Source organism: Paramormyrops kingsleyae, chromosome 3 (assembly GCF_048594095.1).
Source record: "Paramormyrops kingsleyae isolate MSU_618 chromosome 3, PKINGS_0.4, whole genome shotgun sequence".
In the NCBI taxonomy this organism is placed as follows: domain Eukaryota; kingdom Metazoa; phylum Chordata; class Actinopteri; order Osteoglossiformes; family Mormyridae; genus Paramormyrops; species Paramormyrops kingsleyae.
The window spans coordinates 21,433,228-21,461,031 of NC_132799.1; the positions used below are offsets into that span (position 1 = coordinate 21,433,228).

Genomic DNA, 27,804 nt, shown 5'->3' on the forward strand with positions numbered 1-27,804 from the left:
TAAAGTCCATTTTAGAACGTTTAACCAAACAACTGATTAAACGGTGAAACTTTTCGTTGCGCACGCAGCAAAAAAATCTAAGAACCCATGGAAATTCCAGTATTCACTGTGGATGCATTCACCAACCAAGTTTTCAAAGGGAACCCCGCAGCAGTCTGTCTTTTACAAAATGTGAGTAAATGTTTACGGTGTTCAACATAAATATTTTGTTACAGTGAATGTTTCCCCTCAACTTACGAGATGCATCTCTCTAAAATATAGGAATTACAGGATCAGGTGTACCAGAAAATTGCAGCAGAGATGAACCTTTCCGAGACTGCTTTTATTTCCAGACTGAATGTTACAGATGACTTCGGCTCAGGTATCTCAGTTTCACTTGCAAATGTGAATGTAAACGCCCTGCATGTTTGCGAGAATACCCCACTGGCAAACGTAAAATTCCTAGATATATTTGTAAAACGACTCGGTGGCCTGACCCCGTTTTACATGTAACCCCCTTTCCTCGACAGCGGCACGATTTCGCCTGAGATGGTTCACCCCAAAAAATGAAATCGTCTTGTGCGGGCATGGCACCATCGCCTCGGCGGCCGTGCTTTTTTACCACAAAAGTAAGCGCTTGGATGAGCTATTCGCAAGTATTATCTGTATGTACAGGCAATGTAATCATTATGAATTACGCATCATGGAGACATATAAGGAGCCCTAAAATAGCTGATAAAAAATAAACCGTGAAGCTGAAAAAGGTTCGTGACATTGATTTTAGACACGTGGCACAACTGTATTTTAAAATCAATCGAGAAAACAAAGCTATAATTTAAAAATATCCTGTGCACCCATAATGTTTGTCATTCTGCTTGAAAGAAAACCATAACGCAGTCCTGACTTTTGAGACGCTTAGTGGGGAATTATACGTCAAAATGGACGGGGACGCCCTAGTGATGGACTTTCCCCAAAACAAGCCGACCATGCAGGTGGGTGGTGGGACTCAAAATGTTAAGATGCAGTACGTGATATTCGTTCAGTCAGTTAATTTAATCCCGGGCTTCAATTTTCAAGGTCATCACATTCTTGAAACTGTGAAATTCAAGTTAAATGTCTCAATCTGTACTTCTGCAAGTAAAATACTGTTTTAATTATAGTTAAGTTTGTATTTTTCCCTCAGGACCCAAATGAAGTAAAAGATCTTATTAAAGTAAGTGATCAAAAATGATCAATTATTAACCAATTAAATGTGTAATTCAGCCATAGTCATACCATGGTAACCATTGGACATTACAGGTTGCGTGTGAATGCAACAATACTGCTTTCAAAAATCTACTCTGAGTGGTTGTGCATTAGAGCTGAACATAATGTGATGAGCAGACGCTTACATACTTAGTCATGGCCTGGGTACATTGCCACAGGCTGCAGTTGGAGAACTGCCTGTGCAGGACGTGCAGTACTGCAGGGCCATCAGCAAGCTGCTCATACGCCTCAGTGACTCGTGTGACAGGTAAAAGTACACACCCACCCCGCGCTGTCCCAAAGTGCGCAATAACCAATACTGATCACACATTCCAGCCCTCTTTCACGGGTTTCCAGGGCAGCCTTGATGTCCCTGCAGCCAGACCCTGCCAGCCTCCTGCATGCAGGGTCCGACGGGAAGGTGAAGTCACTCATAGTCACCCTAAAGGGTGACCCAGCTGCTCAGCCAGCCTATGATTTTTTCTCAAGGAATTTTGCTCCCTGGCACGGAGTTCCTGAGGATCCTGTAACTGGTAAATATTGCTGAATTTCACAATGTGCCGTTTTCGGTCGTTAGTTAAGGTTATTGACATGTGGTTGTTTTCACCTGCCACTTCAAGGATCATCACACACTGTGCTAGCCAGCTACTGGGCAGCGGAATTGGGAAAGCAAAAGATGCTGGGTAAGAATGGCTAATGGTTGTTGCTGTTTAGCCCTTACTATATGAAACTGCTTACATTTGTATCTGGGTGTTCACCGGAAACTCAGCCTAGATGCCTTGTTGATATCTGCGTGAAGCTGCCCCCCATATGTTACTGATTAAAACCAAACTGGTCTCATTCATCAGTGTCGGTTTGTGCCAATGTGAAGTTGGCCCTCTATTTGCGTCTGATTTTGACCAAACTGATTGCAATCATTTGTGCTTTGTGGCGTTTTAAATTGTCTTTTGCACTGCTTTAATCTCTGAGATATAAACGTACGGGGATTGGACTTCTTGTTTGCCTGGGGGGTCACCAGCTGGGATCCCAAGGTGTTTCATCATGTTGTGGGTGTGGCAACACGCTGCACCAGTACATGCTCCCCAACCTGACCGGACCTGTGACACCAGCAGGAAGTAGGGCCCCCATTTGCGTTCGATTTTGATAAAACTGGTCTCAATAGTACGTGCCTTTTAAAAGTGTCTAGTTATTATTTGAGTTATACCTTTTGGTTTATGCCATTACATGATCATGATATAGTGCTCATGGGCTGGATGATATCATATTGATATTATATCGCGTGTGCACAGTAATCACCAGGGCTTCAGATGACGGGTGAAACATTTGGTTGGACACCAGCTTTTCGATACTATATGGACGTTTATTTACTCCCACAATTTGTTAAGCAGATTAGCAGTATGGTTAAAATATTACAGGCATTTTATTAAGCCTAAATTGATAATCAGTATAAATTGAGCATATATGATTAATAAATGTATTAGACTTTAAACTGCAAAAAGTACTGCCACATCACCAATGTGTTTTTTACTTTGTTTATCCACAACATCTCTTTTAAAAGATGTCATGGCTGCTGAGCTGTTCCTTGCTTCACCGCCACTTCAGTGTATATTGCACTGAAGTACAGTGGGTTGAAAAAGTATTCAACCCCCTCTGGAAAGCCACCCTGTTTCCATCATACATCATTACAATGCAAACATAAATGCAGAGTATCACATCAGTGAAGTTTTATTTCCCTATGTACATGTTTTGAAACATTTAGAGCTTGGTGTACTAAAGAAATGCAAATTGACAGTCATGTTTTGAAAAATGCTGTTGAAAAAGTAATTGACCCTTTCACGTGACACTTAATACACTTTTAGTATGGAACTGGCCATTGGAGGTGCACTCTTCTTTGCACAAATTCACCTCCTCCATGTCAATGGGTTTCAGTCTATCCTCTGCACTGTGCAAATCTGAAAAAGAGTACATCAGAACTGGCTGGCCAGATGCAGGTTCATCACTTGTTCTTGGCCTGATTCTGTGCGAGTTCCATGTGTGTAGAACTTCATAAAGCTCACCCTGCATGAAAAACAGATATATCACTGAAGTAAAAATTATATTAACAAAATCAGGGTCCTTAGACTAGAGATGGCCAAATGAAGCTTCATAAACCATTTGCTGTGTTGTCTGACTTTACTACATCAAGCTCTCTGCTCAAAAAAAGAGTGAAAAATAAGCCCCAGTTTGACCCTAATTTTAAAATATTTTTTTGTCCCATAAACGAATGTCACCTGTTCAACTTACCTCTGCATTGGTGTTTACAGTGCAAACGGTGCTTGCTACAAATGCTATTGCTAATGTTCCACCTGCTGGCACGATAATAAAACCAAGATTTACTTTTTTCACCTACCTTTTGCTCTTCCAAATGTGCAATGGCTTCCTCTGAAACTCCACGAATTCGCAGGAATGCTGCCAGTCCATTTTACACCAACACTGATATCTCCACTTGTACTTTTGCCCCTAAACTCGGTGTATTGCATGTGACCTGAGGTCTGCAGCCAGCCTCTGACTTTAACTTCAGGATTCTGACTTTTTTTCTTAGAGTTCTGACTTTTTTCAGTGTTCTGACATTTTTCTTGGAGTTCTGACTTTTCTCTCAGAATTCTCGGAAATTTATTTAATGTGGGCCTAATCCTATTCCGTATAAAAGGCACGCAAAATTTCATACATTCAAACTTTTATTTCCATGGGAAATGCCAGCATGAGCACTATACCACGATAATGTAATGGCATAAACCACGAAGGTATAACTCAGAAATAACAGTACAGACATTTTTAAGCACAAGCACAAACGATTGGTACCGTGACCATATAAAAAAACATTTATATCTCAGAAACTGAAACCGCACAAACGTGGCACAAACAAAACTGAGGCCAGTTTGGTCATATGGGGGGCCAAATTAATGTACGTTTTGTTAATTCCTTGACACCATGTATTGTTTTTGCAAGTCATTTTCCCCATTTCTCTGTCACTTTGGGGAAAGCATCTGCTAAATATGTAAATGTAATGGTCAGAATTTGGCAACCGTTCATTTAAAGTGTACAGTTTATCAATGAGAGAAAACTGATTTCTCAAGCCATGTATCGTTCGTTCTTTGAATTTTCTGTTTCAAAACCAAATCGGGAAAAAAAAAATTTTCTGTTTCAAAATCAGAACAGGAAAAGAAAAAAATAGGATAACAAAAAAACCGGCTTCATATTTAGTTTTTCTCTTTTAAAACCAAACAGAAACACTAAAATCTCAATTTGTTTTTTGTTTCATTTTTGGGATATCCAGGGGATGCTGGAGAATATAACATATACAAAACATTATTTTAATTACACATACAGTGCCAGCCAAAAGTTTGGAAATGCCTACCCATAGAAAGGTTTATTTGCACTATTCTCAACCCCACACAAGAACACTGCCACCACCATGCTTTACTGTTGGTACGTGCATTTTTCATTGTACTCCTTACCCTTGCGATGCCACAGTTTGGAACCCATCAGAGGCAAAAGGATTAATATTTGTCTTGTCACTCCAAAGTATGGAGTCCCAGTAGTCTTCACCTTTGTTAACATGGGCCCTGGAAAATTTTAGATGGGCTTTTTTGTGCATGGGCTTCAGCAGTGGCTTCCTTTGTGGACAACATCACCTGTGTGATGATTGATTAGATTCATTATCAGGTTTTTCCTCCTAAGACATTCATTGGGGTGTAATCATTTTGGCATCACCTTATTTGAATAAAATGTATATTTTTTCTTATTCTAAAGAAGAAAAGGTGATCATACTCTTATGTTGATACAAATAAATGTTTAATTAAACTGGTTTGTAAAAATACAACTAATTGTCCTCATAATCACTGAGAAATGGTTAAAAGTTTTAATTTCAAAGGGGGTGCACTCGTTTATACTGAGCACTGTACACGTTTGTCGACTTGTCTCGAACTGAAAATCTCACAGCAGCCAGCTGACCAAAGTTGGGAATACTGCGTACATCTAAACCATATTGACATAAAACATGAACAAAAATGCATACTACCACCTGTCACGTTCGCTGGGGAGGCGATCCGGGAAGCAGGGATACGGAGGCAGGAAGTAGGGCAAACGGGGTTTATTGGAGAAAGACGGGACCGGGGAAGCACAACAGGTAACATTAATGACGAGTCTGGGGAAGACTGACTCAGACGAGGACTAAATACAAAAGACAAACTACGGGTAACGAGCCACAGGTGAGAACAATCGGGGAGAAACAGGAGGTAATGAGGTGGGTGTGGCACACATTAGGAGCGGACGGAGCGGGTTGTGACATAACCCCCCCCCAAAGGCGCGCACACCGGGCGCGCCCGAGAGGAGGCGACGGACGAGACGAGACCGGGGAACAGGACCTAGAAGACAAAAAGCAAAACCCATCAACAAAGGACCGGGAACAGGACAGAGACACAGAACAGGAACAAGGACGAAAAGAAAGACAAAGAACAGGAAACGCAGACAGGCAAACAGAGAAGGGGGACACAGAGGGAACACCCACAGGCGCCACGAAGGGGCCAGGAGTGAACAGAGGAGGACCAGAGGGACGAGGAACAGACACAGGCGGGACGAAAGGAGGAGGAGCAGAGAGGGGAGACCAGACAGGAACGGAAGGGGGACAAAGGGGAGCCCGAGGGAGCCCAGGCAGGCGACGGGCAGCGGCCGGAGGGGCCACAGGCGAGAGGGAGGAGGGAGCAGGAGGGGACAACCCAGGGGCCAAGGGAACGGGACGAGGGAGTGACGGAGGGGACACGGAGGGAGCAGGAGGGAACACCAGTGCAGGCAGGCAGGAGGGGAAAGCCGCGGCAGGCGGAGGCGCAGCCGAAGCTGGGGAAGGCGCCGTCCGACGCCCAGCCGGAGCAGGGGGACCCGGAGGCGGCCGACATGGAGCCGGAGGCGGGACCGAGGACCGGCAATGAGGAACCAAGGGGGGACCGGGAGGGGACCGCCGACCCCGAGCCGGAGGACCCGCAGGCAGCCACCGAGCCACAGCCAGGGGCTGAACGGGCGAGCCAGGGGGCAGGGCGAGCGGGAGCCGGGCCCGACGGCTGTGTCCCCGTCCCTTGTGGGACACTGAAAGGCAGGGTCCCGGGGGGTGTCGGCCTTGTCGGGGCATGGGCGAGGGAGTCATTAGGGCTGGGGGAACTAGAGGCAGGGCCTCTGGTGCAGCCGGAGCCACGAGCTGGATGGGAGAGCCGGGCTGGACGGGAAGGACAGGCTGAATGGGAGAGACGGCCTCAGCCAGGGCCGCGGGCTGGACGGGAGAGCCGGGCTGGCTGGGCAGGACAGGCGAGTTGGGCAGGATGGGAGAGGCGGCCTCAGGCAGGGCCGCGGGCAGGACGAGAGAGGCGGCCTCAGGCAGGGCCGCGGGCAGGACGGGAGAGGCGGCCTCAGGCAGGCCCGCGGGCAGGACGGGAGAGGGCGCCTCGGCGGGCGCCGCCGTCACGTGGTCAGCAGGGGCCGCCTCTGCGGGCACCTCAGGCGTGCGGCCAGCAGGGGGCGCCTCGGCGGGCGCCGCCCTCACTTGGCCAGCAGGGGGCGCCTCGGCGGGCGCCGCCATCACTTGGCCAGCAGGGGGCGCCTCGGCGGGCGCCGCCATCATGCGGCCAGCAGGGGGCGACGCAGCGGGCGCCGCCATCACGCGGCGACGCAGCGGCGATGTCCTCCCAGGCCCAGGGTGGTGAGCCCTCGTACTCATAGGCAGGGAGCAACGTGCAGGCTCCCAAGCGGAGCGTCGGGATCGCCTCCCGTCGCTCGGTGAGCCGGTGCTGCAGGCGGCGGAGGCATTTGCGTGCATTTGTCAGCGGATAATCCTGACCTGCCGGGCGCTCTTTCTCGAGGAGGTCCGTGCCCCGGTTAGCGAGATCCAGGGCAACAGGGTCCTCCTTGACTTCTGGCTGGGCACTCCAATACACGAAGTCCTGCAGCAGCCCGAGCTGGTGATGCTCGGACTGCCTCTTTGTGAGAGACTCGTCATTCTGTCACGTTCGCTGGGGAGGCGATCCGGGAAACAGGGATACGGAGGCAGGAAGTAGGGCAAACGGGGTTTATTGGAGAAAGACGGGACCGGGGAAGCACAACAGGTAACATTAATGACGAGTCTGGGGAAGACTGACTCAGACGAGGACTAAATACAAAAGACAAACTACGGGTAACGAGCCACAGGTGAGAACAATCGGGGAGAAACAGGAGGTAATGAGGTGGGCGTGGCACACATTAGGAGTGGACGGAGCGGGTCGTGACACCACCCTTTTTTAAATGCGTATTTTAATGCGAAAGCTCCAGAGGAAAGTGCCGTGTTACGGCACATAGAGGGGAAAGTACCTTGTCTAGAGGGCGAAAATGCAGCGTCGAGATGTATTTGCTCGTGTTTTTTGGCCCAACGGCCTTCCATACTCACGACCTGCTCTGTGACACGGTAAGTATAATCAAGATACCTCTTGAGAGAGACAGGAAAAGCATTTAGTTTTATTTTGTTTATTGACTTTTATAAGACATTTGATACAGTTGAGCATAGTTTTATCTTTAAAGTCATCAAGTCTTTTGGTTTTGGGGAATAATTCTTAAATGCAGTAAAAACTCTATAAAGGTTGTAACAGCTCAATGAAATGAGCTCTCGAGACTTCACAAAGGTTTAATATAGGTCATGGAATTAGACAAGAAGGGGGTCAGGGGACAGCCCTATTTTTGTTAGTAACTCAAGTTATGAACATACAAACTAAAAAAATCAAATTTTTCTGGAATTTTAGCTATTCATACAGAAGTTAAACTCTGTCAATTAGCTGATGACACAGCAGTATTTCTGAAGGATATAAATGAGGTTTCTAAGGCTGTTAAATGTGTGCAAGAGTTTTCTTGAGTATCAGGTTTGAGGATGAATGCTACTAAATCAGCACTGTTCCCACATAAAGATTGTAAATCTCATGAAATATGTGGGGTTCCCGCTAAAGATAATCTGGTCTACTTGGGAATAATTATCTCTAAAGATGTCAGGTGTGAATTGAACTTTAGCCCTATTATTAAAAAAACTAAAAGAACTAGGTTATTGAGAGATCTATCATTATACACACATATTGCTATCCAAAGTGCAATACATTTTCTTAAGAATGCTTGTATAAATTATAAATGCCCAGACATTGCCTGTAGAAATATATTTATTGGGGATATTAACTTATGGGACGATTAATGTATCAACCAGCATATTAGGAATTCCTTTTGCCAACCAACAGTTTCCTCTGCAAAATTCTTTTGGACTTCCCTGTTTGATGATATAAATTGGAAGAAAGCATGGGAATTGTTAAATCAATATTGCATCCAAAATAAGGTTAAAGAAATTTCATTTTAAATATTACATCAAATATTCCATGTCAAGGAAGTCTTAGAAAGGTTCTAACTAGAGATTACAATTGTGGTTTTTGTGGGATGGAAACATTTCTTTTTAAAATGTATGTATACAAGAATGTTTGTATAGATCAGGGGTCTCCAACTCCAGTCCTGGAGAGCTACTATCCAGTAGGTTTTCTATCCTACCTGGCTTCTGATGAGCCACACCTGCTCCTGGTATTTACCTGAGAACAGGTGTGGCTCATCAGAAGCCGGGTAGGATAGAAAACCTACTGGACGGTAGCTCTCCAGGACCGGAGTTGGAGACCCCTGGTATAGATTGATCTAGCTTTATTAGCAGGAAGATTGGAAGGAAAGTGAAAATTGAAATGTTTGACGATTTTATTTATTTTAAAAATGAGGTGTTAAGAGCAGACATTTATGTGATTCAGTTATTTATTGCATAAGGAAAATTCTGCATTCATAAGAAAAAAGTTTTAAGATCTAAACTCAAATTTTTTTAATGAAATTAAGCAGTACTTAACTTGTAAAAACAAGTGTAAATAGCACTTTGTGCTTTGGACCCTTAACAAGAAAGCTGTCAAAACTTGTGCAAGAATTTGATTTTCTTGGGTATTTTTTCTTTCGGTGCATTAACAGCAGAGTTTACCCTGGTGAACGAGAGGGCTGTCTCCCTGCGCCTTCGAGTCGGGGATAGGTCTTTGACTGTCATTTGCGCTTATGCGCCGAATGTCAGTTCAGAGTACCCGGCCTTCTTGGATTCCCTTAGTGGTATGCTGGTTGGCGTGCCACGAGGGGATTCCATCGTTTTGCTGGGGGACTTCAACGCTCACGTGGGCAATGACAGTGTGACCTGGAAGGGGGTGATTGAGAGGAACAGCCTCCCTGATCTGAACCCGAGTGGTGTTCTGTTATTGGACTTATGTGCAATGCATGGTTTGTCCATTACGAGCACCATGTTCGAGCATAAGGGTGTCCATAAGTGGACATGGTACGAGCATGCCCGGAGCTACAGGTCGATGATCGATTTCATAATCGTATCATCTGATCTGCGGCTTTCTGTCTTGGACACACGGGTAAAGAGAGGGGCAGAGCTGTCAACTGATCACCACCTGGTGATGAGTTGACTCAGGTGGCAGGGGAGGAAGCCGGCCAGACCTGGTAGGCCCAAGCGCATAGTGAGGGTCTGCTGAGAACGTCTGGCAGAGGCTCCTGTTCGCCGGAGCTTTAACTCGCGCCTCCGGCAAAATTCCAACTACATACCGGGGGAGGTTGGGGACATTGAGTCTGAATGGACACTGTTCCGGACCTCCATTGTGGAAGCGGCCGTACGGAGCTGTGGCTGCAGGGTGGTCGGTGTCAGTCGTGGCAGTTACCCCCGTACCCGATGGTGGACACCAGAGGTGAGGGGGGCCGTCCAGCTGAAGAAGGAGGCTTACCGGGAATTATTAGCCCGGTGGTCTCCGGAGGCAGCTGACGGGTACCAGCAGGCCAGTCGGATCGCGGCTCGGGCGGTCGTAGAAGCAAAAACCCGGGCATGGGAGGAGTTTGGTGAGGCCATGGAGAGTGACTTTCGGTCTGCCTCAAAAAGGTTGTGGAAAACCATCAGGAGGGGGAAGCAGCTCCTGGTTCCTACTATTTATAGTGGGGAGGGGGTGCGTTGACCTACGCACACTGCCTTTGAGACATCTGAGGGCACAGAGCCCGAGGGTGCTGGGGGGGGGGGGTTGAGGTGGCCAGGGTAAAGAGCTACGTGGTGGCCAGGCCCCGGGGGTGGACGAGATCCGCCCGGAGTACCTAAAGGCTCTGGATGTTGTGGGGCTATCATGGCTGACACGCCTTCTCAACAGTGCATGAAGGTCAGGGACAGTGGCTTCATCTGCTGGGGATCTCCAGCGTGCTCTGGGGTGGTTCGCAGCCGAGTGCGAAGCGGCGGGGATGAGGATTAGCACCTCCAAGTCCGGGCCCATGGTTCTCAGCCGGAAATGGGTGGTTTGCCCTCTTCGGGTCAGGGAAGACGTACTGCCTCATGTGGAGGAGTTTAAGTATCTCGGGGTCTTGTTCATGAGTGAGGGCAGGCGAGATCAGGAGATGGATAGACGAATCGGAGCGGCGTCTACAGTTTTGCAGGCGCTTAACCGGTTTGTCGTGGCTAAGAAAGAACTGAGCCAAAAAGCAAAGCTCTTGATCTATTGGTCCATCTTCATCCCTACCATCACCTATGGTCATGAGCTATAGGTAATGACCGAAAGAATGAGATCGCGAATACAGGCGGCCGAAATGAGGTTTCTCCGCAGGGTGTCTGGGCTCTCCCTTAGGGATAGGGTGAGAAGTTCGGATATCTGGGAGGGCCTCAGAGTAGAACCGCTGCTTCTCCACATCGAAAGCAGTCAGTTGAGGTGGTTTGGACATCTGGTGCGGATGCCTCCTGGGCGGCTACCCGGAGAGGTTTTCCGTGCATGTCCTACAGGGAGGAGGCCCCGGGGCAAACCCAGAACTTGCTGGAGGGATTATATCTCTCGGCTGGCCTGGGAACGCCTCGGTCTCCTCCCCGAGGAGCTGGTAGAGGTAGCTGGGGAGAGGGACGTCTGGGTGTCTCTCCTGAAGCTGCTACCCCCGCGACCCAAACCCCGGAAATGCGGAAGATAATGGATGGATTTTAAAAAAAAAGAGATGATGGGGATAATTGCGAAAACGTGTTAATTTCATGATTTTCCCAAGAATTAAGGACTGTACGAAACCCTGGGTGTAATAATGAACCAGTTTGCTGGTCCACACACAATATGTACTGGTATATGCTGTTTTTTTCTAGCAGGGACGTTTTTTTTTTTTTTAATATAGTTTTGATGTCTTTATAATCATCCTAAAATGTAGAGAACAGTACAAATAAACCTTACCCTGGGTAACTGTTTCCAAACTTTTGGCTGGCACTGTATAATATTAAAGAAATGTTATATTGTTATATCGTTTTTGGTATGGTTTTAAATTAGAAAAACAAAACAAGAAGCCATTTTTTCCTTGCCTGTTTTTCCTTTTTCCTGTTCCGATTTTAAAACGGAATAACCAAATTTGGTTTTGAAACAGTAATTTCAAATAAGGAGCAATACACGGATTCAACTGGTTGCAACTGAAGTATTTTGGCATTTTAAAATGGTATAGACTACTTACTAAATCTACAGACACTTTACTAAATAATCTGATTTTTACGTGTGGCAGCCTACCAGTGCTCCAGTCGAGGAGGGGAGCTTCACCTACACATAAAAGACAACAACAGAGTGGACATCGCTGGTCGTGCGGTCACAGTCCTGAAGGGAGTACTCACACTCTGACAGCATCCGGGACCTGTCTAAAGTGTCTAAACATTTGAGTGGAAGCCAACATTCCCGTCATAAACTCAAAACTGATCTTGAGATTTAGGCTAAAAGGAAACTAGCTAGAAAATATGCTAATAATTTAATACTAATTAAAATAATTTATAGTAAAGATACTCAGACATTACTTGGAGAGAATTTATTTTTTAAAAATCATAGCAAAAAACGGATTGAAAGCAGATAGTCTGAATGTATATTTCTTTGTTTCACATTTTCAAATAAAAGCCAGTGCAAATCCAGTCAGTATTAAATATACAAACGTGTCTGTGTCTGATGTAAATTTGGGTAAACTATAGGAACTAAAAATGTGAGGCAAAATGAAGTTACCCCTATAACACCTTGGATTTCCGAAAGGTCACGACTACTTTATACCAAAACCTGTAAGGCTGTAAGCAGTCTGTAACCTGTAACCTCATCAACATCTGTACAGCAGCAGTCTTCACAGTCAGACAGGGCTCCAGAAGTAAACCCTAACTGGAATCAAACCAGCATGGTAAATATCAATGTATCTTAAAATGGGAAAAAAGCTCAGATGAGTTTTGAGAGAACTTGTCACCATCTGCTGAAATTAATTCAAGTAATATTTTGAATTAGTGATAAAACTGGCAAAAAGAAATACAACATACAAGAGAAATAACTTTTACCTGACTTACGATAAACAGCAAACAGTAAAATAAGTATCTTTTGGGGGGTTTTTATCCTTAGTACCCAGGCTCTGAGGTCATAACACTAGCAGCGGTAACTGAACATCGTTTCAAACCAGTACCATGATGACCTGTGATCCACTGCAGCTTACACTTGTGCCATGTCTCTCATGAGGTAGAAAAAGAAAAAAAAAATTGAGCTTGATCTATCCAACCCGTTGTAGACGATGCCTTTAAAGGTCATCTGATTCCTTGTCGGGCTCACAGGCACATCCTGGACAGGTCCTGGTGGGCAGCCAGGGGAAGCAAGAGGATGTGAGGCTCTGTTAAGGAGGAAACCCTGGACTCTGAATACACTGCTGAAGCAGGGGGTCCCACACCGTTAGACCTAATCATCACCTAAGTTCAGTATTTCTGGTCCATCAATATGGGATTATTTCACAATGTGATAACATATAGCAAAGGTTGAAGTCGCTAAGCAGCACCACCAGTCATGCAGACTAAAGATAGCTGGTTATCCCTTATTTTGGACAATTCACACTGCCAAAGACTGACACCAGCTAACCGGTGTCAGGTGAAGGATATGTCACCAGTGCGCTCCAGGTGGCACAGCAGTTTCTCCAGGGGGGCGAAGAGCTTGAGTGTGGGTGCAGAACCCAGCAGCAGCAGCTTGCGCTTGGCGCGTGTCACAGCCACGTTCAGGCGCCTCCAGTCCTTCAGTAGCTCCCCAGTCTGGGGGGGGGGGGGTTATGTGTCATACATATGCTGAGAGTGACGGGCCCTGGAACCCTGGGACATTCTAGTGGCTCCCACTGATGCTGAGGAACAGATACTGAAACACATATGATATGTCTGCCCCCCCAGTTACTGGGTCAGTATATTTAATAGCACCTGGCTGGGGGATCTAACACCCACTGCTGGTGAGGGGCGGAACACTCACGCGGCCCTGGGTGTTGCTCCGAACGAAGGAGACAATGATGACATTCTTGTCGCGGCCCTGGTACTTGTCCACCGTGTTGACCTCGACAGCGCTGAAGGCAGGGCTGCTCAACAGGCCTGAGATGGCAGCCAGCTGCTGCCGGTATGGGGCAATGATGCCGATGTCCTCTGCGCTGCAGCCCGCCTACAGGGATACAGTGTCACACTAACACAATACCAGCTGACCCAACCACCCTGCAGACCCCGCTTCAACAACATCAGCGGTTCTGCAGAGTTACACACCTTTAGCAGCAAGCTAACAAGGCCGTGCACCAAGATGGCTTCATTGGGGTTACTGATGCCGCCTTTAGTCGCCGTCTCGAGGGCAGGAACCTGGGGGGGGGGATTGGAAGATAATGTGGTCAGTCATTTTAGATGTGTTTTAAATAAAGCAGTGGAACTCTAATGCTGGGGGATGCTCACCTTGGCTGTGTCCAGGAAGCATACTGGCTTCTGCGGCTCCAGTGCGGCCCGGATCCAGGCGAGGTACTCAGGTCGACTCAGACTGAGTTCTAGTTCCTGCTCCACAGTGCCCCATGTCGGCAGCTCCAGCATGGCTCTGGCAGTACGCTCCGAGCCACATTCCAGCTTGCCACCGTACATCAGCATGTTGCTCAGAGACATGATACCACTGGGGGAGTGCCGGACATGTCCATCACACAGGTCCTGCCCATAAACAGGGATGCATCTCCCCGAGTGGTCCCCCACTTTCTAGGGTAAACACAGCACAGCAGGAATCCATCTCCAATGTAAACTGTATACACGTACCTGTTCATCCTGTACTGCAGGTTTAACTCAACCACGGCGTTGCTGTGCCTCTCTAAGCGCTTCAGCAGGCTCTCGTCCATCCCCAGATCTCTGCAGAGCAACAGGACATTGACCAAAGAAGCATTATAACCAAAGTACACTATGACCAAGTTGCACAGACCATACGCATGCCAAAAGCACAGTCTGACTGGGTTGCACCAACTGTACGTATAACCAAAACACAGTGCGACTTGGTCGCACCGACTACACGTGTGATGAAAACACAGCCTAACCGGGTCACACCAATCGTACATATAACCCAGTAGTAGGGCTGCACAATTAACCCTCTGGGGTCTAGGGGTAGGGAACACACTTTCATTGACTGGTGCATGGACACATATTTCATTCAATATCATAAACTTAATTCATGGCAAATAAATTTTTTCTATCAACGGTTTTCAAAATGGTGGTTGTATTGTTTCAGAGGCAGGCTATTTGTATAACTGTTTAACAAAGAAAGCATTTCCCACCCCAAAGAACCAAAAAAGTACCCCACTGGCACTTTTGGTACTAGAACTTTTGATATGGCTGTTCTGATTGCCTTAATTGAATGGCCAATTGAGCATTTTCTTTGTTGTCAGAAGTTGATATGCCGGTCTTGAATCAATCATATGTTTGGCAGTCATGTTTTGGTGTGTTTCCTTTTGCAGTTTAATGAGTGCAATCTCAGAATCGCAATCTCAGTTCTAAGCAAAAGAATCGAAATTCATATTTATTTCAGAATCGTGCAGCCCTACCCAGCAGTTCTCAATCCTGTTCTTGGTGTCCTTTGCCAGAATGTTTTCATTCCAACACACTGCTTCCAACGTGCCACATTCATTATTAGCCTATTAACCTGACTGGGGCATGATCACACATTTCTTTCAATATCATAAACTTAATTAATGGCAAATAAATTATTTCTTATATATTTGTTTTGGCATTAAACATTAAACTCATCTTTATTTTAATGTACAGTGGTACCTCATAACTCGAACTTAATCCGTTCAGAACTTGGGTTCGAATTAGACGTCGACCGATATATCGGCCGACTGATATATCGGGCAGATATTTGGCATTTTTTATGTATCGGCATCGCCCGATAGAGTGTAGTACGCCGATTTACAGACAGGCATATCTGCGGGCAGCCCCATGTTATTGTTGCCGTGGAACACGTGACCCATGCTACCTTGTGCAGGACCCCAGCCAGAAGTTTTGGAAGAGTCCTGGGAGAAAACGGTAAGGCTTAAATTCTGATCTTTCAAATACCTATTTATTTAACTGGTTCACTATAAAAATGTTGCTTTATTTTTATTGTTTATAAGTTTGTTATTGTTTACAAGTTGTATTGTATTTTTGTTATTTAAATTTATATTTAAATTTACACAAGTCATTATTCAATAAATGCTAAATTTTGTGTATTGTTTGTTATTATTAGTGTGATATTTTACCATGCAAATAGAGGGGAAAACATCCAATTATCGGCCAAAAAAAATCAGCAGCATATATCGGCCATCGGCTGACCCTGACTCCTAAATATCGGCATCAACTATTGAAAAACCCATATCGGTCGACCTCTAGTTTGAATCCTAAAAAGTTTGAGTTCTGATCTGATTTTCCCCATAAGAAATAATGGAAAACCAATTAATTGGTTCCTGGCTCCAAAAAGTTACACTTAAATGTTTTTTTAGCATTTAAACACAAAATGAAAAGGATAAAACAAGAAGAGCATATACTAAACACATATAAGCACATTTATCAAAACAGTAATTGTGTCACACCGCGCGCAGGATGAGCGAGCAGGGAGCGCGAAATCCAAGAACAGGGTTTATTGCTGGCAAACAAAGCACAACACGCAGTAGACTTCAATGACAGAACTGGGGAAACATATTTGAACGCGGACTTAAATACACATGACTAACTGGAAATAACGAGAAACAGCTGATGACATCGGGATATCACACAAGGTTAACGAGGGGGGCGTGGCACACAGGAGGACAAATCTGTGCGTGACAAATCTGTAAAGAAAATAAATGTATCCAAATGATGTGCAATGGCTACCAAAATGATATAAATACAGTGTATTACCTGATATTTTCAATAAAAAAGCACTATCACCAACAAACGATGCTATCACAGCGAATGCGAGGCTGAGACTGAACAGTTACCCTTTGTTCCCGCTGAGAGACGTGTCGCGTGACTTATTTCCCTGCATGTACAAGTCATCTTAGGTCGGTGTTCACAGTTCGACTTTTGATGCCTTGTCCACACGTACACAGGTATATCTTAAAACGTACCTTTTTCTATATGTCTTGGGCTTTTGTCCACACGTAAAACGGCGTCTCAGGTCACTGAAAATGGAGCTTTTGCAAAACTCCATCCAGGGTGAAGATTTTAAGAAACTCCGTTTTCAGCATCGACATGTACACAGGGAAAACGGAGTTTTTGGCTCGAAATGTCAGATTGTGCACCGTTGTTCACTTTAACGTCAGAGCGTGCGCTGTTTACTGTATACATTAGGCGAGTTTGAGCAATGGCGGACTTAGCCGAAATAGTGCTTGTGCTAAGCTTGCATATAATGCCGCTTGTTGTTTTGGCATGCTTTTGACAGTGCATTTTAGCGGTTTCATGTGGACGGATATTTTTTAGAAGACAATGTTCGTGTAATATTTTTTTTTTAAATGGAGGAAAAACACCATTTTAAAATATACCCGTGTACGTGTGGACAAGGTATGAGATTAAGATTGAGTTCTGGGTCATTTTTTTTCAAACTGGTTGATTCTTTTGACATCAAAGTATAGACATTGCAAAATGCAGTTTGAAACACTTACAGAAACATTTAAACATTATAAAAGTACATAGCTAGCAATGGTGGCAGTTTGTTTTGATCCCAGATATCTGATCACCAAAGTCTTGGCTACATGAAGATGACTAAATGATGTAGTTGCAACATTCAGTTGGATAAATAAATAAGAAAAACCTAACTCATGTCACTATTTCTGGCTCCTTTCATTGAATATGTAGCAACTTTCATGTGTATGAATGAGCCATTGACACCTGGCCATACCCCTCCCCACCTTTTATGGCGCTGATGGGGATGTATCTGGATCGCGTTTCACCGTTGCGTTGTTCATCAAATTACCATGCGAATGCGATTTGAATACGCGATAATGCAGCTATTTAGAATGTAAATAGCGATCTTCGGATGACAACGGTACTACACACCCCCGATGCAGGTAAAACAGAGTAAGGTGACATGGTTTCATTTTTTGCCAATTTAACCTAATTTTAAAAACTTTACTTCCAACAATGGACGTTTTGAAAAGACAGATTATATATTTAGTCAGCATTTTTTTCATGATTCTACATAAAGATTTCAGCAAGATATAAACTGAAATAGACGTGAAAAATATGCTGTGTTGTCGACGACACACTCGACCCCAGAGGGTTAAGAACCATATAAGCCTGATTAAAGTACGGTTGGGGGGGGTGCCAGAAACATGACTGAGAACCACTGGTATGACCAAAGCACACTGTGACCCACCGTCCTCCCTACTCACCTGGCCTGTCGGCTCCTAACAATGGGGGCCAGCTGTTGCTGGTCCCCCACCAGCACGAAGCGCTCGGTGTAGAAGAGCGGGCCCAGGCACACAAGCTGGCTGATCTGCGATGCCTCGTCCACAATGCAGAAGTCGAAACGCCGCCGGCTAAACAGGGGGTGCCTGACACCCATGCAGGTCGTTGCTACCACCAGCTGGAGGCCAGAGAGATCCCCAGAGGGATGAAAAAGACAGTCAGGATGAAAGGGCCATGGCTAATGATGGTCCAGAAAGACAGCATCTGTATCATACCCACCACGTTACAATCAAAATTGATAATACTCTAACCCTTTTCCGTCAAACTGCTAAAGGAAACAACAGAACATGACTGTGCCAATGACAGCACTACCAAATTTGGCCCTCCAGTCTGCTTCCTCTAAGGGGTTCATTTACATCTGATGCTTAACTACTCCCACAACCAAGCCAGGATGCCCCAACCAGTAAAATTAGCCCCTTCCAACTCCAAAATGTAGTCCAGCCAGCTCCTATAGCCCCACCTCACTATTGTACAGCTGCTCCAGCTCGGCAAGGGTGCGGACGCCCGAGGCGCAGCGCCACTCCTCTGTGTAAGGTTGCACATCCGTGTGCACCTTGTGGGTGCGGCCCAGGCGCAGAAAGCCAACCCGAAAACGCAGTAGTTTCACCAGAATGTTGTCCACGGCCGAGTGGGTATAGCTGGTGAGAAGCACACTGAAGCCGCAGGCATGGAGGATGCGTACCTGAGGAGGGTGGGGAGCGGGTGAGATGGGGCTGATGGTGAGGGGGCTGGGAAGAGAGACGCAGAAGATGGGATCCTTACTAGAGAGCAAATTGTTGTAGTCTTTCCGGAGCCCGGCATTCCAACGATGACGGTGTAGTCTTTAGAGAGAAGGACCTTCTTCATTGCCTGCTTCTGAGTTTTGTTCAGACCTAGAAAAAAAAATGTGGTCAAATCACAGGTGCACTGGTCCCAGAGCATTCCCCAGGGCAAAGGCATCTTCCTGAGATGGGACTGATGCTAATGATTCTGTTTAATGTGCCATTTTCATGAGTACATGTACAGGGACATTGGAATTCTAGTTTTCACATATCCCATCAAGCTCTCCTTTGAGATAAACACATTGGGCGATTAAGGGTCATACTCAAGTGCCCAACAGACATAAGACTAATCTACTGTACATGGGGTTCAAACAATCATCTGATCACAAGCGCAGAGGCCTAATCCGCTGAGTCACAACCCCCACTGAAGGGGAAATGTGGTTGCCTTCATTCTGACATGAGTCCCGGAAGGGAGAGTGAGCAGACCTTTTAAGATGCTGGCCACTGTGTCCTTGACATCCTGGGGTAGCACGCTGCTCAGGCTCTCGAAGAAGCAGGGGGGTCGTAAGTCGATGATTATGTCCCGAAGCCTCTCACTGGAGTGGGGAGTTAAAGGGTCACTGCACTAATGTGTGAGCCTCCCAGATTTAACACAAAGTCCTGAAATATGAACCAGACCTTTCCATGGAATTCTCCATAAGCTTGGAGAGGTTGCCGAGGTGAGTATGCAGGCCCTTCTCACCCTCGTCTTGGTCCAAACGGAAGATGGCGTTACCAGGAGAAGCAGAGAGACTCCTGCAGTAAAGACACAGTTATTTCAAGTCACCGGCTGCCACCAGGGATTCCCCATGGATCAATAAATTTAATCTTAACTCCAGGCAGATTGCAAGTGATTGTCATACTGGTTCAGCTTGCAGAGTACACCACCATCCCCAGCCACATCCATCACGAAGCCCTTGGCCACAGCAAACAGCCGCTTGTCCTGCCGGCTGACCAGCACCCCGTCACCCACGCTAAGGCCTGTCCGCACGGGTCCCGTCCCCCGGCGACGGAAGCGTTGGGCAAACATGTGGTCCGACGTGGGCATGGCTTCGCCCACCCGCACCAGGTCACCCATGCAGCAGCCGTGGACCTCCCTGTTGTGGGAGGAACATGGGAGTATTAGTGCGAGGCCCCAGACCACCATTCATACCTCACCAGAAAGTGAGAGTGCCAGCCATGCAGAGAGATGCAGACGTTAATATTAGGGGTGGGCATCGTTCAGAATATTTTGATAACAGTTCCTGAACAATACTATTTTTTGATACCAATATGCTTTTAAATCAATTTCAACAACAAAAATACATTAAGAAATACAGCACTAATCTTTTATTTGAACAAGTTGTTTTGTTAGTTATTGGCTAGATACTGGGAGGATCGATCACGATCATAATGTGACACAGCCTTATATTTTATCAGGGCTCTCAAATTTTATCAAAAGTTGGGAGTAAGATTGCATCTGCTAGGGCACTTCGCGTGTCTCACAGTCAATACTTGACACTTTGGAGCCCTGCCTACCACATTCATCAGATCTTGCTTTGCCACTTCCACCTTGTCTGCTCTCCATATGTGTGTGCATCCATGTAATAACATGCTTGCAGCGTGATCACATGCAACAAATGCTATTTTCTGATTGGTTGGTAGGTGGCTATTAACACTAACTTGATAGGGACAGCTATGAACTTGGCAGAAAACTCCACTCCATATGCCTGCGCATCCTCCATTAATTCTATATGACGGAAGACCTTGGTGGATGTTTTCCCTAACTTCTCACCATGAGAAACACAAGGTGTGGCGTGTGAACTGGTTGAAATGCATGCATCTCACGATCAATGCGAGACTTGAGAGCCCTGATTTTACTTATACGACCAATGACGTCTATAATCTGTATAATCTGGCTAGCAGATAGATCTTTAATTTTCCACAGAATAAAAAATTATGTAACATTATCCTGCTAACTGGAGATGCAGGCAAAAGGTATTCAAGTCTTATTGAGGTACAAAAATAATTCCATTTACTCTGTCTTTTTTCTGCATAACTTCTTTTTAGTGCCGGTGCTTGTGGTCAAGCAATTAGCAAGTTCATCGTGGTAAGCACTTCCTCAGTAGTGCCTCTGAGGAACCGAATCGGACCGAGCTCTGATGATCTTGTTCACATATATATGCATACACTCTGGGTGTTTCACGTGATATACGACAGTGTGGTCAGCCACTATATGGGGGGCATATTTGGGTATGAATAAGGGACATATTTAGTCAGCGTTTTCTTCATGTTTCTATAATAAGATTTCAGCGAGTTATTAACTGAAATACACGAGAAAGATACGCGGCATCGGTGACGATGCCATCGACTACAGAGGGTTAACATGTACCGCCCCCCAGGTGACCTGCCCACCTCTCCTGCACCTCCTGCAGCCAAATGCCTCGTCTGTGTCCCCTGCCCTCCGGGGCCTCAGCTTCCAGGGAGCAGAGCAGCAGCCAGTGTGCAAAGTAGTGCAGATGGGTGTCTCGCAGGTGCCGGGTCTCTGCCTCCATGAAGGGGGGCTGAGACCCGCAGCTGCCCCGTTTGCCACCCTCCACGGCCCTGCAACAGCACACAGATGGGCAGTCAGCACATGGGCAGAACAGAGACATCCCTCCAGGGGCCAGGGTGGGTAGGGCAGGCGGTACCTGCTGTAGAGGGCGCAATTCCTCTTCTGTGGGCAGAATCTGCAGGCCTGCTGGTCCATGACGATGTTGGGCAGTGGCGCAAGGCGCGGGCCTATGGCCCCTCCATGCTGCACACTGCTGATGAGGTGATATGCTAATGTGTTCCTCAACTTTAGGAGCTCTATGGAGAAGCAGCATGGTCACTCTGGGGGAAACAGCGGCAACAGGTGGGGGGGGGGGGATGACACCCACCTCGCTTGTCCATGTGAGTCCCTGAGATGGCGTGCATGCTGCCTGTCTTCAGGTAAAGCAGGAAGCCTGCCTCCATTTCTGTTGCCCCGCGCCTCTCAGAACTCATCAAGTTATACAGGATCACCTGGTGGCCACATCCCATAATGGGCACGTTCACACTGCAGGAATTTTTTTCAGGAACCAGAACCTTTTTCCAAAACCAGGAACTTTTGTCTCGTTTACACGGCAAAAACTTGGCCCAAAGTTAGTTCCTCTGAGGCAGTTCCAGAATCCTTTTCTATAAGGATGGGCTGATCCACATTTTTTCATTTCCAATCTGATTCTGTCACACAACTGCCAATACCTACACAGAGCTTTTTACTTTAATATTATAATAAATATATACAATATATAAATATTTTTTAAACTAGTGAATACAAAAAATGTATGCCAAATATTTTTAATTAGGGTACTAGAAACCTACATAATGTACTGTTCCACCTCGTTTCAGAGGCGTTTGCAGTTCAATTTCAGTATCTTCCAAGAGAGTATATGCAAGTTGTGAAGGCTTAAAATGCCCCACAATTTTTCTCCCACTGGTAACAGCGTCAGTTACACTTCGTTGCAATAGCAGCCCCTCCTGTATCACAAGCTGTAGTGAGTGCGCAAAACAGCCTGAGCTAGCGACTTCCAAATTATCCATTGCTTTTTTCATATTACGTTGTTTCACACAACTGCGCGCATTTTTAGTGGGATTTTCCACTAAACGTTACTTCCACCTCTCAAAACTTTTTACAAAGATTGCAAATCACTGTGCTATGTGTTAAAAGTGTAATATACTTCCAGATTGTCACCCTCTTATTTGATGTTCTTACGTTGCTCCTACTGCAAAGGGTATGTGCATGACATCACAGCAGGCAGAAGTAACTGTACTCACACCCAGGGAGGCAAAGAAACTGAGTAGCAGTGTTAGCATTCCGCTCGAATGCCACAAAAAACACATTTGAATTGGCAAAGAGCTGTCGTCTGACTGTACAAATCTATTTAACAAGAAATAGGAGCTATCAGACTGCCAAAAACTAAATATGTAAATATTGGATGTGGATCAGTCACACATGGCCGATACACGATCTGATAGGCATGGATCAACGCCGATACTACTTTAGTCCCTACTCCAGACTAGATACTTTTCGTTATAACACAATCTACTGGGGAGGGGCTTACAGAGATAAACTCTCTGAATTGTTGGTCACAAGCTTGGGAGTTTCACAGAAAAATGGGATGAAAATAGAGAAGTAAAAATTATTGTTCTACTTCAGTTACATTCAGTGCATCAATGGATATAATTTGCTTGTCTCCATATTTCTACAATGTAAAATTTGATTGATAACCAATATACTTTTATCTAATATCGCCAATGGTGGTGGTGAAACTTGCCAGTGCTTATTAGTGGAATAATGTTACATCATTTTTCATACTGTGCAAAACGAAAGATCAATATGCTGGACTGTTGTAATAATGAAACATAAACATGTTGCAGGTAGTATAAATAAAATACAAATAAAATGCTGTGTCCCATTTTGACTGATCAAACTTCCCAGTAAGATAACTAGCAAAACATTTTTTCCATCCTCCACTGTTTTGGGGTGGCAATGTAATTTCATCTTAAATTATGTGAAGTTTAACCTACGAGCGTTGTGTGTCTCCCATGCTTACCGGTATTTAGCATGAGGATCTCAGTTCATGTTTTGCGGAGTGAAAACAACACATGAAAGTGCCCAGGAGCTACAAAAGTCCCTGCTTGAGACAGCCCAGGAACTTGTAACCAAGTTCTGGAACTTTGGTGTCAAAGTGCCCAATATCACCATGCTCTACCCCAAGTTTGTGTCCATGGTGACCTCTCCACTCTGTTGTCAGTGGTTACGCTACCTGACTGCGGTGCTCAATGGAGTTGGTCTCCCTGCCGGTCTTCAGTTCCAGAGGCACCACACCCTCCCAGTTTTGCCTCCAGACCTGATGTCGTCCCTGCCTCTGGATCTGCACGCGCGATGTCACATCAATCTTTCCTTTGAGGCCCAAGCGAGGCGACCAGATGTTCTCCTCAATATCCACGAAGTCCGTGACTGTGACGTGGCAGGCGGTGCCCTGGTTACACTCCCCTGGCCTATGGCGGGCAGACGGACATGGTCAGAGCCCCCCCCCATCCAGACGAGCCCTGCTGCTGGGGCTCTGGGTTAACATTGACAGACAAATCATTTATCCCCCACCCCCCTCCTGGACCCCTACTTACAACTTGAGCATGAGCTGCTTTTTCCCAGCCTGTGCCGAGGAGGCCAGGTAGTCACTGGCCCATTTGCCCAGAGACGGGAGATACTCCTCCACCTTCTGCCGCATATTTGCCTGGCTGAGCTTCAGACTGTACCTGCAGGGTAGCACAACACAACCAACCAGGGCCGATCAAGTACCATGAGCATTCAAGCTCAGCAGCCACAGATATATGCAAAGGCAACATTCACACGTGGTTAGCTGAAGCTCCACAGGGTCACTTACATCTCTCTGAGGAAAGCAGGACCCAGCAGGGCTTCTTCCAACAACTGCTGGAGTCTCTGTGGATGGAAACCCCCTGAGGTGGCTGCTTTCTGGAAGATTTCGTGGACCATGGTGCCATTGAGCATCTGCATAGAGCTCCCATCAAAGGCCTGCAGAGAGGGGACAGCAAGCTCACTTGAGGAAAGTCCTTCACTAACGACCTGTAAGGCTTTCAGGTACAGGGCTTCACAGGCGTACCTTAAATCTCTCAGAGAGAACCGCCCGCCTCATGCAGCGGATGCTGCTGGAGATACTGGTGCAGGAGATCAGAACATCAGGCTGTAGGATCAAGAATCCAGAGTCCCTGCCAATGAACCAGCTTCCACGGTCACTCTCCCCCTCCAGATGAACAATGTCTCCTATGGCAACAGGCGTGGATTCCCTGAGAGGTCAAACCAGGTGTCATCCATTCCACAGGTACTGCTATTTAACAAACACTTTTGTCCAAAGTAACCTACAATTTAAGAAAGCTGGGGGTCAGAGAGGAGGAGCAGACAGCACTGAACCCATGACTTTCTGGACACAAGCCATTAAGGTTAAACAGGACACAACTAAACCAGCAAGCATGGCAGCTGTCACATTGTAGCACATTACCATCCTTCCTTCAGCACACAGCTCTCCGTGGGGTACATGATCTTTGAAGCTGTGATCTTCAGATGCTTCTCCAAGTCACCTTTGTGACTGACAACTTCCTGCACATCCAGAACCCAGTACCTGTTGTGCAGCCCGTTTGACAAGATGACATCATCTGGAATGGCCCTCAGTTTGCTGGAAGAACACGAAGCAGGTTGATCAGTGAGGGCAACCCACACCAGCAGAACAGTGAAGGTAGCACACCGGCGGCTCTTATGTCCAATGGCTAAAAAGGTTTAGCACGAGTCCCTGGCATGCTCAGGACACTCCATAACTGTGCTATCAACAGCATCCTAAGTGGATGCATCACCACCCGGTATGGGAACAGCACCACCTACAGCTGCAAAGCTTTGTAGAAAGTAGTGCAGTGCTTGGGGAAAATCGCTGGAGGTAAGCCTCTCTCCCACCAGGATACACATACCAGGTGGTACCTGAGGAAAGCTGAGAAAATCAACAAGGATCCCAGACACCAAAATAGAATAGTGGTGCTTCTTTAATCCCTGTGGAATAATTTTCTTTTCACCTACTCGATTTTGCTTTCCATGAGACAAAAAACTGCTCACACATCGGGCAGATAGTACTGCAATATGAAGGACCGACCCAATTGGCTCTGGGACAGAGTCAGGAATTGCTGAACTCTGGTCCACAAGCCCCTTAAAATGGTCATCCATATCTACCCTCCACGCAATTCATTGTATTTATTTGCACCCTATTTATCAGGACCATGCTGTATATTACAATTTTTTGTATACTTCATATTTGCACAACTCTGTTGCTGTTGTGGGACTTTGCACAAGTTTTTCACTAATGTCCACGTACCAAGTGCCAAGTGATGTGACAAGGTGATCTGATTTGATTAGCTGTTCAAAGGGCAGTAAATTATCATACATGCGCCACATTTAATAATGTGATAACTCAGGCGATACAGCAACACCAAACCTACTTTGCATCAAGCTGATCTGCTTCCATCTTGTCATCTGACCAGAAGCTGTCATCTTGCAGAAGATCCTCTAAGCATGTTAGTGCATCTTCGCTGGCTGCCATATCGCTGTTGCTTGATGGGCAAGTATCCCCCAAACTCCCTCCGCTAAGCGGCATGTGCAGGTGGTCCCCCTCACTGCCCCTGGGGACACCCTCCCCTCCATCGGGGGCACCACTGTGGCTTTTTGAACCCGTGTCAGTTAGTTGCTGGTCCAGCAGGGAAAACACATCATCTTCCCTGTTGGTCTGAATGGGTTGTAGAGGCAGCACCCCCTTCCTGGGTGTGTGAACAGGCTCAGGGGTACCCCCTGTCCTGTCCTGACGAGGGACCGGCTTGTGTTTTTGCTCTGCATCCCACTCATCCTCACTAGACTTGCGCTTCACAGGCGTTGTAGCAGATATTCTGACAGCCATCAGAGGGCCACCAAAGGCGCTGTCTCCCCTAAGCACAGGGGTACCCCCATCGCTCAGAGGCCTGCTTTGCACATTCTTCTGCACCCCCCCAAAGTCACTCAGCAGTCTCCTCATGCTCACCACCCCACCATTGTGACTGCCCAGCGAAGCAGGGCCTAAGGGTGTCCTCCACCCTCTGGGTGACAGCAGAAACCTTCTGGCTGTAAGAGGCTTCTGCAGACCAAAAGCCTGTGACCTTAGGCTGCATGGGACGGGCACCTGGGCTTTGCTTGTGTGCCCTGGAACAGGAAGAGAGGTGCGAATCTGGCTGTCTGGGGTCTCTGGAACACACGAGGGGTATGGAGAGGGGGGCAAGTTTTCCCCCTCTGGATCACTCTCCTTCTGCACATGGAGCTTCGTGGGATTGACGCGGGACTGCATCCTCTCAGCAGTACATTTATTCTTCAAGGCAGATGGTACACCCTATCAAATAAATTACTCATTTTTAACTCACAATGACACTACCAACCGCTACTAATAATAATTATTACTATTAGAATAAACACTACCTGAATGTTATAACCACATTTCCAAAGCAATAAAAAACACTGAACACAATGAGTACGATTCATTCCAAGGTCTTTTTCTTGAGTTTGTCAATCATATCATATTTGGTAAAGCACCACAGAGATCACAAGGCAATCAAACCGACTCATAGATGTTACTTTAAGTCTTACTACGCATACATGCATACCGTGGCGCCACCGGAGAAAAAAGCGCTGATCTGCCTCTGGTTGTTCCCAGCGATCATCTAAACTGAAAAAGAAAACTGGTTAGACGATCGCAGTAATAGAGTAAAATGCAGTTGTTTAAATTAAATTAAAATGTTTATGTATAGGGCCTTTTCACAACATTACATTGTCTCAATCTACATTATCCCTTCCCAAAGCCCCCAGTGAGCAAGCCTGAGACGATGGATCAACCGAACCTTCCTTTAGCTTGTTCTTTGCAATTTTCCAAATCCGATCTCTCTGCCGCCAGCTAACTGATACTCTTACCAGTTAATCCAGTTGGTACCGATAAAGCTAAAAAGCTTATATTAAGGAATTCTGCATTCTCTTGCATTGCACAGTTTTAACTAAACAGCTAGATAGAAAACATTGTTTAAGCGAGATCAAGATTCGTATACACGAATCAGCATGATGTAGATCGTCTGGCGCGCCAATTCGCACTAATTCGTATTCGAAAGTTCAAATACGATGGCGCCAAACCGGAAGTAGTCTCCTAATAAGGAAAGTATAGAACACGTGAGCACGACTTCCGGCGACGAGGAACGTTTCCGTCCACTGTTGTGGTAGAGAAGAACGGAATTCGAAAGGATTTCAATATGACAAATGCTGCTTCTGGCAGCAAATCAGCTTTGACCAACACGTGGATCGCCGTGAAGAGGCTTTATCCTAATGGTGAGTGTGCAGTTTTATACTGTTGGCTGCGCGTG

General features: G+C 46.2%; 2 protein-coding genes across 5 annotated transcripts; one reads left to right on the top strand and one right to left on the bottom strand.

The window, feature by feature from the left end:
• Positions 1 to 10: 10 nt before the first annotated feature.
• Positions 11 to 12,226, top strand: LOC111849023 (phenazine biosynthesis-like domain-containing protein). 2 transcript variants are annotated; one of them, XM_072709837.1, is made up of 9 exons: positions 11 to 171; positions 262 to 361; positions 510 to 608; positions 862 to 971; positions 1,163 to 1,192; positions 1,404 to 1,492; positions 1,561 to 1,757; positions 1,845 to 1,907; positions 11,833 to 12,226. In XM_072709837.1, exons 1-9 carry the CDS (start codon positions 88 to 90, stop codon positions 11,943 to 11,945), a joined length of 885 nt encoding a protein of 294 aa, XP_072565938.1. In that variant the 5' UTR covers positions 11 to 87; the 3' UTR covers positions 11,946 to 12,226. The 2 variants fall into 2 exon arrangements, with proteins under 2 accessions (XP_072565938.1, XP_023677281.1); XM_023821513.2 differs by having other exon boundaries at positions 12 to 171; positions 1,582 to 1,757.
• Positions 12,112 to 27,575, bottom strand: dna2 (DNA replication helicase/nuclease 2). Of its 3 annotated transcripts, none has more exons than XM_072709831.1 (23): positions 27,295 to 27,575; positions 27,061 to 27,117; positions 25,876 to 26,789; positions 24,894 to 25,067; positions 24,498 to 24,681; positions 24,261 to 24,409; positions 24,001 to 24,132; positions 23,640 to 23,874; positions 21,732 to 21,855; positions 21,501 to 21,660; positions 21,226 to 21,414; positions 19,695 to 19,928; positions 19,471 to 19,587; positions 19,279 to 19,412; positions 18,794 to 18,903; positions 18,492 to 18,713; positions 17,956 to 18,149; positions 14,378 to 14,467; positions 14,033 to 14,240; positions 13,853 to 13,942; positions 13,572 to 13,754; positions 13,215 to 13,363; positions 12,112 to 12,944 (listed from the first exon to the last, which is right to left on the bottom strand). In XM_072709831.1, the coding sequence occupies exons 2-23, from the start codon at positions 27,115 to 27,117 to the stop codon at positions 12,893 to 12,895; spliced, it is 4,101 nt and encodes a 1,366-aa protein (XP_072565932.1). In that variant the 5' UTR covers positions 27,295 to 27,575; the 3' UTR covers positions 12,112 to 12,892. The 3 variants fall into 3 exon arrangements, with proteins under 3 accessions (XP_072565932.1, XP_072565933.1, XP_072565931.1); XM_072709832.1 differs by having other exon boundaries at positions 19,279 to 19,388; positions 27,061 to 27,122; XM_072709830.1 differs by having other exon boundaries at positions 27,061 to 27,122.
• Between the last annotated feature and the right edge of the window lie 229 nt (positions 27,576 to 27,804).

Excerpts from the sequence above, each read along its gene's own strand:
- LOC111849023 (XM_072709837.1), top strand. The coding sequence starts at position 88 with ATGGAAATTCCAGTATTCACTGTGGATGCATTCACCAACCAAGTTTTC. Across the intron at positions 1,193-1,403 it reads AAGTAAAAGATCTTATTAAA|GCTGCAGTTGGAGAACTGCC; the intron begins GTAAGTGATCAA and ends ACATTGCCACAG. Across the intron at positions 1,758-1,844 it reads TCCTGAGGATCCTGTAACTG|GATCATCACACACTGTGCTA; the intron begins GTAAATATTGCT and ends TGCCACTTCAAG.
- dna2 (XM_072709831.1), bottom strand. The coding sequence starts at position 27,117 with ATGATCGCTGGGAACAACCAGAGGCAGATCAGCGCTTTTTTCTCCGGT. Across the intron at positions 24,682-24,893 it reads TGTGTGCTGAAGGAAGGATG|GGAATCCACGCCTGTTGCCA; the intron begins GTAATGTGCTAC and ends TTGACCTCTCAG. Across the intron at positions 14,241-14,377 it reads CTGCAGTACAGGATGAACAG|TGGTATCATGTCTCTGAGCA; the intron begins GTACGTGTATAC and ends GCACTCCCCCAG.